The sequence below is a fragment of the Eimeria acervulina genome, genomic scaffold (assembly GCF_000499425.1).
Source record: "Eimeria acervulina Houghton genomic scaffold, Eah_scaff1065, whole genome shotgun sequence".
NCBI classification, from domain to species: Eukaryota; Apicomplexa; class Conoidasida; order Eucoccidiorida; family Eimeriidae; genus Eimeria; species Eimeria acervulina.
The window spans coordinates 1-10939 of NW_013549445.1; the positions used below are offsets into that span (position 1 = coordinate 1).

The 10939-nt window shown below is 49.4% G+C and overlaps 1 protein-coding gene across 1 annotated transcript; it reads right to left on the reverse strand.

Annotated features, from left to right (window-relative positions):
- Positions 1-6030: 6030 nt before the first annotated feature.
- Positions 6031-7791, reverse strand: EAH_00054860 (hypothetical protein, conserved; the record flags this gene model as incomplete). The annotated part of the gene is made up of 1 exon (XM_013393911.1): positions 6031-7791. One exon carries the CDS (start codon positions 7789-7791, stop codon positions 6031-6033), a length of 1761 nt encoding a protein of 586 aa, XP_013249365.1.
- Positions 7792-10939: the final 3148 nt, after the last annotated feature.

Genomic DNA, 10939 nt, shown 5'->3' on the forward strand with positions numbered 1-10939 from the left:
GCACCCAGCCCCAAGCTGGTGCCGGCTGGCGAGCTTTCTGAACCTATTAAGCTGCTTTCTATTTTAAAATGTCATAATCGTGAAACATTCTACAGTTAGCATTCCTCTTCATGATTTTAGGCCTCTAGAGGCCATGCCAAAACCCCATTGTAGTGCCTGTGCACTACAATGGGCGACTCAGTGGGCGAGTCGCATCATCTCCCCAGATGATCCTTCTATGGTCTGTGCGCTGGGAATCGATGACAGGGTACACATATCATCAAAACCGATGGCATTGTCATCATTTAAGGTAAGAGTTGTGCGATCGGTGTCTCAAGAAGAGAGGAACGAGATGGCTTCAACCCCGTGCAGAGGCGCTGCGGAGACGACAAATAAATGCAAGCACTGCGTCGTGATGCTAATCAAAAGACAGAATCTTGGAAGTTTTTCGAGCCAATTAGCATCCAAACAATAGTAAAATTGGACGTAGTAGGACGTGGTCTCAGATGTATTAAAGAACAAGGAGCTCTAGCGAGCTGGCCACCTGTGGGAAGTGCAATGCTTCGAACTGAACTGGCACCTGACACAGCCCCAATATTTGTTGGAGTTACAGGCAATCTCCAAAACTTGCTGAGGAAATCGACCGGGAAGCTGGCGAACCGCTACGAAAAGGCAAAATTCGACCGTCAACTGATGCGTTTGGACAGAACTGACTGCTGGCGGGAGGAGGCACATGTGCGCCGATTTCAAGCCTCTCAATACAACCGCTGTGAAACGAAAGTTTCCGATTCCTTGGAGAGGCGAACTACTTGACAGCTTGCAGGTTTTGTCGTTGGACTATTCTGAAGCGGTTTTGCAAATCGCAGTACATACAGAGGGCACAGATACAGTTCCTCAGTCCATTCCCACATTGTGTGTGACCCTCGTGTTCGTCAATGCAGCTGCCAAACTGCAACGAAATCTCAACCACAGTTTCTTGATTCCAATCAATGGTGGACGAATGACAGCGTGCATGGAATACGGACTTCCGATAAGCCAAAAGAACCACCAGCACTTGCAACACCTGAGGCGTGCTCTGCAGCTCTTGCGTAAAAATCAGTTGTTTCTGAAGAACGAAAAAAATGTTAGTTCTTCGTGCAAGCGATAGTGCCTTACAGTTTCGTGCTTTTGCACCAAAGGCCCAACCACATCCAGCAAAACTAGAGCCCATTCGGAAGTTGCCGTCACCTCTGTACATTTGCAAGGATGTCCAGAAGTTCCTTGGTCTCCCATCATACTGCCGCAACTTCATCCCTGGGTTCACTCGCAGTGCAGTCCTTCCAACTAGTATACTGAAGCAGGACAATCAATTTATTTGGATGCGGACCGAAGAAGAAACTGTCACAAGCCTCTTCGGACATCTCACGCCGTATACAGTGCTCATACTCCCTGAATTCATCAAACATTCCACCTAGCAACCGATGCCGGTGAGATAGCAGTTGGGGTAGTGCTCTCTCAGTAGGCAAGATACTCGTAAAAAGCTGTGAACTTTCGCCTGCTACTAACGAATTTCCAAAAAAGAAAAATAGCAGAAGTTTCCGGCGTGTACGAAGGAGTTGTCCGCGATCTTGTAAGGACTTACGAGGTGTCGATACAACTTTTATTTGCAGGCATTCCACTGTCCAAAGTGATAGTCAGTTGCCAGCACACCTGATGAAGAGCCTTCACGACTTCAATGACGCCAGAGTTGTTCAGTGGCTTCGCCGACTCACGCAGCACGGCTTTACCGTTCAGCATATCTGGGATAGCACCAACTGCTCATCCTGCCGACGCTGTATCGGTCAGGCACTGCTTTCTGCTACTGCGGTTATCTGTGATGGCTACCGTTCCTCTTCTACACTGCCCCTTTCCTTCTCTTTAGATACTCACGCGGCTGTGATTCCTGCTAATATCAACAACTGAGGACAGGTTAAGCACTGCAGCGCATACGGCGATCCCACATGGTATCAGACGAAGTGCAGAGTCCATCAGCAATATTTTCCAAGTTCTCTTCGGAGGTATGCTATGCTGAAAATGTAACATCAGGGTTTATTGAGCAGTGGCGTGGCAGATAGAACAATGGAATAAGTTGTCAGGTCCATTTGGCGGCCTACGATGCGCCCCTCGGCAGCGGAACTTGCCCTTGCGTCTCCAGGATCTCAGCAGCTAAAGACAAGGAAAGATCCCATGCGTGAAGGCTCGCATAGTTGCCAGATTTTCAAATGGACCTGGAAATACACGTCAGCAGATTTCATAGTGCATTTGGTATCAGTGAGAGGCTGTGATATCATTCCGGTGTTTCTGAGGGGCATAGCAAATTTGCGCACCGCATCCCCCTTGCGATTTCAGTCACAGAGGCAAAAGTGGAAAACAAGTCCATGATCCACGTTTGAAAGCCCCACGATTTTCCCACAAACATCATTAGTGGCGTGGGCCCGACGTTTGTTGAAGCGTTCGTGCGTGAATTCTTGACTCGCTTAATTTCGACCGCAACATGACCACCGCCACGCATTCGCAGGAAAATTGCACGTGTGTGCTGTAGCTGAGACTCCAAACCCAGAAAAATTCATCAGAGTGGCTAGATACCGTTCATTATTCAGAAAGGGGGGTCCCATACAACTGCACTGCACGATCCGTTGCTCTCAGGATCTCCACCGAAACGCCGTCGTCTGACCCGATGCTACGTGTGGTTGCTGAAAGCCAGCCCCGAATGCCTGCATGTGCAAACCTCCATACACAGCGTGCATTAACCCTGGAATATATGGGGGAAGTGCGGGAACGCCAGGCAAGGAACTACGACAAACTTATCTCGGAAGTCAGTTTCAACAACGGCGACTTGGTTTTTATGGGATCGCGTGCTCTCCGAAGTGCACAGGAGGGTATGCAACCGAAAAATTTCGCCATGCGGTGCGTAGGCCCTTAGCTGTTTGGTCTCAGGCCAACGCGTTGGTTTTCATCGTACACATACGGCAGCATAGTATTAGTACCGACTTTCTAAAACGATTCGGGGGATCGCTCGCATCTTCTCGAACTCTCCATACAAAATGGTATCAACGTCATTGCGACGAGGATTTATTGGAGAAAAGAGGTGTCCTGCACATATGTGTAACGATGCGAAGAATCCACCAAAAAGGGAATATCATGTTCAGTAAGCACTAGACCTACTGGTCGAGCATGTTTCTGCTGATCAGAATCACTTCCTCATGGGCATCGTCATGCGTAAGTCAACTCAGCAGCAACGACTAAAAGAGTACCGAGGCTTGACATGGGGGAGGCTGCAAGCATTTGATAACAGTTGCTCTGCCACGTGCAAAGAGGCCCACATACCTTCAAATCTACGCGCTATCCTCCCCTACTTACCCGCTGACACATACACCCTTTCGTCTGACACCCACAAAATGTTGTCTGCTGCGGAGCATACCTAGCCCCATGACTAGGTATGCAGGACGACCACCAGCAACACAATAGGACACCCACAACATTTTGGGGGTGTCTTACTGTGTTGCTGGTGGTCGTCCTGTTGGGACTGGGCGGATCCAGCCTGGTATGGGCTCTGATGTCGGGTGCAGGCAGCGGTTAGCTTCATTTTTCAACCAGGTTGGGAGGCGCGCTGATAGCCAAACACAGCGCACGAAAAAGGGTGTTGCGGCCACCTGTGTCAGGATTGGGTTGCCATACTCATAAGAGGGCGGCATCAGCACAGCAAATGGAAGAAAAATCGACAGGTGCCGCTCCAGCCTTGCTCCTCTTGTTTTTCTTTTCCTTTCCTCTTCTTGGAGGCTCTGACCCCTCTAGTGGCTTCCTTTCATCCCATAGGTCTACGCACAACTTGGTTGGCGATTGTGCACACGCGGGCGTTGTAAACAGCGCTCGTTGCCGCTACTACGTACCTGCCTTCTGCAGACCTACTAAGTGCGCATTCAGTATATAAGCGCGACACTCAGCGAATATAGTCCTTCATTTACCCCAGATTCTCAAAGAACATTCTTACATTCATAGCTGACTCCATTCTTCCTAAAGGAGGAAGATTAATAATAACTCTTCTGCCGATGCCGGCCCCTTGCGGGCGAGGGCCTCGACCACAGTGCCAGGCTCACAACACTCCCGACACCCGAAGAAGCTTCCAAGCCCAGATGGCCTTATTTCCTGTGTAAAGCGACTTAATTTGTTTCTATTAGTATATTATTTGTACTCTCTCTGCCGGATAGACCCCTACAGGTTCAATTTGAGTCTGATTGTAGTGTTTGTGCACCAGAGGGGGTGCAGATATATCATGCTCCGTCCGAAGTTGGCACATGCATTTGTACTTGAGCGTAGGAGGGCAAATTACGGCCCATAAATTGCTTAACAATTGTCTGCAGTGTTAGTGAGTGCAGCAAAGGGGGCTTGGTTACGCTTCTATGTGGCGTTGCCCCTAAGCCGGACGTGAAGCAAAGACTGACGCAGACTGCTTATTATCACAAGCTGTCTCGTCTCCGCACCACTCCCAGACCCTTGTGCGGCTGTTCTTAGGACTCCTGGAAACTGAAATGAAGATCAGCGGGGTTTTTTAAGGACTCTGAGCCTTAACTTTTTGTGTTCCAGCTCGATAGGATCCTCTGCTAACATTGATGAACTTCGTCAGACCCTTTCACTCCCGTCTATTCATGAGGGCATTTTGGGCTACGTGCCATGCCTCAGCCTACATAGCTGGTCTCCCTCATGACAACATAAGCCTAGCTTACAGCGATTCCACCCCGATGCTTCGTTGTTGATAAAGAAACTAGGGTCACCCAGCCTCACGCTGGAGGGCGGTCGTGCACCAAGGAACGAAATCATGCCAATACAAGGGAAAGGAACAAAAATAACTTTGTTATAATCCAACTGACGGCACCTGCACCAGCCCATTCACTGGGTCGGATTTCGCCCCATTTCGCTCAGCAGTTTTTGATAGCTGCAACGACTCAGCGGCCTCGGAACTGCGCACGTATTGCCCTAGAAGAAACTGAACCCAACCTACAGGCCATACACTAATATATCTTAAGTGCTAGTCTTAGTCTTAGTTTTTCCAGGAATAAGACCGCCTTACGCTTTAAGAAACGCAAAGCGTGCTGTCAGTTAAGCGCCGCCGACAGCGGTAAAAAAGGCGCTCCGGCAGTTGAAGGCTGTTAGTTAACCTAACGATGAAGCGAAATTAAAAGAGGAAGCCAGTTCACTACTGTACGCTTCTTGTTTTGGATAAATCATAAGGAATTTGTGAACTTTGGTCCACTTCACTCCCAAGTTAAGTGAGGAAATTCTCAAGACGTCGAATTTAGTCTGTTCCTGTTACAAGAACCCCCCCAAGCTCCTCTGCTCAGCCGAAACCTCCCTATCCATATGTACAAAATGGTCACTTGTATTTATGCATAAAATGAGCGCGCATATCCAAATCCGAGAGCCGGCATCCGGAATCCAGTTGGGCAGCATGATATGATGCGCCAAGCACTTCCTCTAGCACGCATAGCGCTTGTAACCGTGTAGTTCACTTTATTTTGGAGGGAAATCGACGACTTCAGACTTATAAACTATAAAACAGTCATTTACCGCCTAAAATAATCATTGGTTAGTCCATTAAAAATTCACCGAGGCAGCAAAGCACTGCCAAGGCGCGGGCCCCTCCCGCTGCAGTTGCAACCACAGCGCAGGGGCCTGCCTGGGGATGAGCCCTTCATTAAAAAAACAAAAGTGGTGCATTTGGCATGGCGCGAACCTCAAGACGGCCCACGTCAGCCGAACAAATATGTACATACATCCACCTTGGGTACCCAATCCAGCACTACAAGTGGATGCAGAAATATGCATTGAATAATCCAAGAAAAGCATGCGCAAATCTGCACGCCCTCAGCTGCAAAAAAGGGCAGCTGCTGCGTGCCATGCTGGCACTTATTCTCCATCCCCTCCGAAGTAGCCTTTACCCCTTGGAAAGTGCAATTTGTAAAGCCGCTTGTTCCTCTGCTTAGGATGAGGGCTAGGCATGTACTGGTTGAGGCCAAGCGGCTGAGCTATCTAAACTTAATCTTTTCTGCATGAGCCTGCCTCCCACATCCAGAGGAGGACGGTACTAACATTGCGTGATGTTTTTGGCGGTTTTGACGATTCATATTTCCGGCAGCTTTGCGCAACATCGTTGGGAACAACTGGACTTCCCTTCGAGAGAGGTCTGCATGCCTGAAATTTGAAAGGCCACTGCGCCCTCCACCAGTTGCGGCCGTTGGCAAGGTAGTCAGTGATAAATCCCCTGATGTTCTTGGCTTGTCCGGCGAGGAGGTACGCTTGTTCTGCAGAACAAGACTCGCGCCTGCGCAGCATTTCTAGTTCGTCTATTGCTTGCTGCACGCTCCGCGCTTGCTGTTCGGTCAGTTCCTCGCCAAGCTCTTTTACAGCGGCCTCCAGCTTTTGTTTTTCCGACTGAAGAATCTGCTGCAAATCCTCCCGCGCCTTAATTTCCACTTCGAACGAAGTCGCACACTTTTCGGCATCGGTGTGGGCGGTCCTGATCAACCTCTCAAGCGGCTGTGTGAAATCAAGGGGGTTGGCAAAAAACGTCACGGGATTGAGAGAATTCAAAACCTTCTCTTCCTCAAAATTTGCCTTTTTATACAAGTTGTCGGGGTCAAGGAACCAGCAGAGCTCCCCGGTCTGGTCCACCGCCTTTGCTATGGCTTCCTCCCCTAGAGCCAATGTGAGGTGCATGCGCAGCAGATGTGCTTCGATGCTGTTCTCTGTTTCTTTGAGTTTTTCTGCTTTCTGTATCGAGGCTGCCGTCTGTTTTGCCAGGTCCTGCATCCCATCAATAAAGTAGCCAAGGTTTCCTTGCTTCATGAACAAAGTCCAAAACATGCAATGTCCAGGCCACTCACGGCACAGCTGCCGTATCGGAGTTGACATCCGGGGGAGATACTTGAGGCACTCAGGAGATAAGGCAAGACCTTCAGCCTCCTTTGACTCTTTTCCTTTCTCTGCCTCTTCCTTTTTCCCTACAGCTTCCGATTCGCGCGCTCGTTCAAGTACAGCATTCATCTCCTCTGGCGTTACTGCATCATACCACTCTTCGCTTGCCTCTTCAGCCTGTTCAGGAGTTGGTGCTTCGTGCCATTCTTCCGTTTCCTCAGTCTGCTCAAGCCCTTCGGAGACGGGAGCTGATGCTTCTGTTTGTACTGATTCTTCTGCTGAGGTGCTTGTTGTGGAGACCGCAGGGCTTACAGGGGTGAGAATTTCTTCCTCCTTGAGGGGCTCCGTTCCTTCAGGAGTCTCCTCTTCAGGGCGTACGCCTGCTGCAGCAGCGGCAAGGCCGGCTCCTGCCACCCCTGAGACACCAGCTCCTTCTCCTGCTTCACGTGGCCCTCGGGATCTACGGAGCCTCGGAAGCCTTTTAAAAACAGCTACAGCTGCCCTTCGAGCTGCTCCTTTTGCCCGGGAAGCCCCGCGTCTTAGGTGTTGCCAAATGCGCCTTAGCTTTTCTTTTGCGGCGACTCCCATACGGCCTATGGCCCTCCGTAGACGCTGAAGCCGACCCGATCTCCGCTGCGGCTGTTGATCCTTTTGCCGTTGCTCTTGCTGCTCCTGCTGCTGGGGCTGCAACAGGTTAGCTGTTTCGCCCTCCCGGCTCCAGACGCCCGAAGCGGTTCTCCGTTCCCTCCCGAGGGATAGGGAGCGGCGCCGCATAGCCGGCCGCAGGGGCACAGGGTTGCCGGTTTCTCCAGGGGAGCCGAATGTCAAAGAGGCGCTTCGCGGCCGAGGTGTCAGTGAGAGAAAAGATCCGGACGGGGACATCTGTCGGCCGCCTATGGTGGCTGACAGCGAGAGGGCGGGGGATGGAAGAGCAGCACCATGATGCCCTCCGGGACTAGTACTCAAGACAAATCTATTGACTAGCAAACTAAAGAAAAACAATAAAAGTGGTATGAAACGGAGACCACCTGAGGATACACTTCGCCCCATTGCTTCTAGAGACTGACTTCGTACGTGCAAAAGTAAGTGAAAACTTGGAAAAAGGCTCAAACCAAACAATCCACACACGAAATGAAGAATGTCAAAGAAGTTTATTTTCTAACTGCATCTACTGTGATTCATAGGCACGCACACAAACGCTGTACAAACAGCTAGCCAAGCCACCCGCCTCCGGTGGACCATCGAAGTCCAGTGGACCGCTACCTACTACCTGCACAGGCAAGTCGATGGAACGGTTGTAGATACACGGCCAGTGACAGAGATCCAGAATTGAAGGTCGGTAGAAAATCCAGTTTGAGTTGTAAATACAGCCCAACATATACTATAATCATTTAACCTGCAGTCTGGTGTAATCCTCTCCCAGAGTCGTTGGCGGGTTGGCTGGCCCCCATCGGTGTAGTTTAAAGGAACAGCGCTCCTCTTCTGGTTTTCTTCATAGAGACAAGTATTAAACAGTATAAGCTCTCAATTTAATGCGTTGTGGAGATCTTTCTCGCAACTGAAGATCTCGTAGGGCGTCGATACTGTCACGCTGCATGACACAGCCGCCGCCAGCCTATGAATCCGCCAATACCAGTCAAACTTTGACACAACATGAGCCGAATGGATTTCAAAACCTTGATCAAGTAAAGTGCGGAGCTTAATTAGGGACAGATCAATTTCATGTGACGAAAAAAGGCAACAACAGTGAATGGGGCTGAGGCGGGCCAGTTCCATCCACACTCTACTGAAATGCCCACTTGCAGTGGGGAATATGCCGTTCCTTCTACAATTTAGATGCCCCATAGGCAGACTTCATAGTCACCTAGAATTTCATTCTGCGACTGGGCAAACTAGGTCATCTCGGCACAAAGTGGCTATTGCCTCCGTTCTAGACACAGGGCCAACGGCCTGTGCGTACTACGTTGCAGGAGCAGTATTAAACGTCACTATACAAACTCGCAGCTAATATAGACAGGCCTGAGTACTTGACTGCAGTAACTGGCGGACAGTTCTGAAAGCGCCCCACATCCCCTGAACCTTCAGCATATGCAGAACTGAAGGGGAGAATTAATGGTGCCTGAAGAGCAGGCAGTTGAAAGAACAGGCTGCCAAGTTTAGTGAATATCTAATTATCAGATGCAAGTAAAAACAACTGAGAAGAACAAAAAACGCAACTAACAAATGCGTACAAGCGCAATGCGACAGCCGATCCTAAACGGCAGCATAACTGTGCTCATTTCGGGGCATTGCTGTCCTCGTCTTTCGCGAAAGGGAATCAGGATAATATTCCTGGTCCAGGACGTGGATTATGTACGGCAATGTGAAAGAACTCCTCGACGCAGGCTGGTGCCCCGGGAAGCGTCGTATTTGCTTTTTAACACCCTAACGTAATGTTACAAACATACCGTGAAATCAGATTATGTGGAGATAGGGTTGACTAGTTGGTAGAGCTTCCTGGGTTCCAGGGAGTCCACTGCTCCCCTGACTGCGCTTGAAGAGGAGGAAAGCTGTTATTTGCACCCCTGGCCGTACAATACACCGCATCAGATCTCCAAGGTTAGTAGCCTCTGTTCGATAGGAGAAAGTAGATAAGGAAAGTCGGTAAAATGGATCCCGTGACTTCTGAAAAAGGGTTTGTTCTGACAGCTGGGTGAATAGCGCCAGCTCCCCCAGTGCCTGTGCAGCATTCGTCTGGCTGGACCAGGCGCTGCGGCCTCAGTGCCCAGTGGCGCGTTTCCAGAGTTCAGGAAGGGAAAGAACGGCGTCTTTGTGGTTATTTTACATACTGACAACTCTGGCTGTGAACAGCTCAATTATTCTGTCTTCTGCGCCACCGCCACCAACATCTGCCCACCCTGGCCGCCCCTCAGGGTTAAGAAAGTCGTTATGCCTACTGAAATCGAGACCGCCGCATGCAGGACCAGAGAAAGCCAGCATGCCGGCGTTATTTCCTCCTCAAGGAACCGCTGCGGCGAATTGTACAGACCTAAACTGTGTCTGAACGCATGTCGACAACGAACACGCAGTAGTACAAGGTGGTAGAACGCATGCGAAGCAAAAACAGAAGTCCGAAGACAGCAATCATTTTCAACAAGAACTTTGACAAGTGCATCTAGTGGCGTTAAGGTCGCTTTAAAATAGAGAAAACAGATAGCGTACTGCTGCATCAATGCCCATGGTGTGAGGAGAGCAGCCAGTACGACCACACCCGCCCGCGACTTGGGCTGCAAGCGGCGTCTAGAAGAAATGAAGATGAGGGCAGTGATGGACAAATATGACAACTGAGGGCGAATAAACAAGGTAATTAAGTAAGTAAGGTGAAGTAAGGTATGGAATATGCAGCACGAACTAAATTTTACACCCAGTGTGTGTGGAGCATTGTTGTGCACGTAAGAGCATGACGCAAAATAAAAAGGAGACGACATGCAGGCACGATAGAAAAACGCATGCCAAGCATCCGCTGCTCCTACATGTCTTTTGTCTCGTTATGTCAAACGGAACACTTTGTACAATGTGCAGTGCGCAACCACTGCACCTGCTCTTCATAGTGGAATAGTGCAGATAAACGTGAAGCACATGGAACGCACCGGCAACAAACTGGCCTGAATAGCGTGGAAAACGCCTTCCCAACGAAACGAAGGACTGCTAACCGCTGGACGACCGAATAGTTGCAGCAAACACACTCTTATGCATATAAACAAGTGCTTGGCCAACAGAAACAGACAGAGAGACAGACGCAAATGTCTCTAGACAACTGCAGACGAGCTTCACTGGCCCAAATATCCACATATACGGGCAATATATGCATATATATATGTATATACACGCGCATTACCTGTAGATCTAGAAGTACGTATGCATACATAGAGGTATAGGCGAAAAGAGAGATATGTGCATGAGCATGCATATCCACAACCGTAAACAAATATACGCATGTATATATATGCATATATATATATATATATATGTATATATATATATATATATA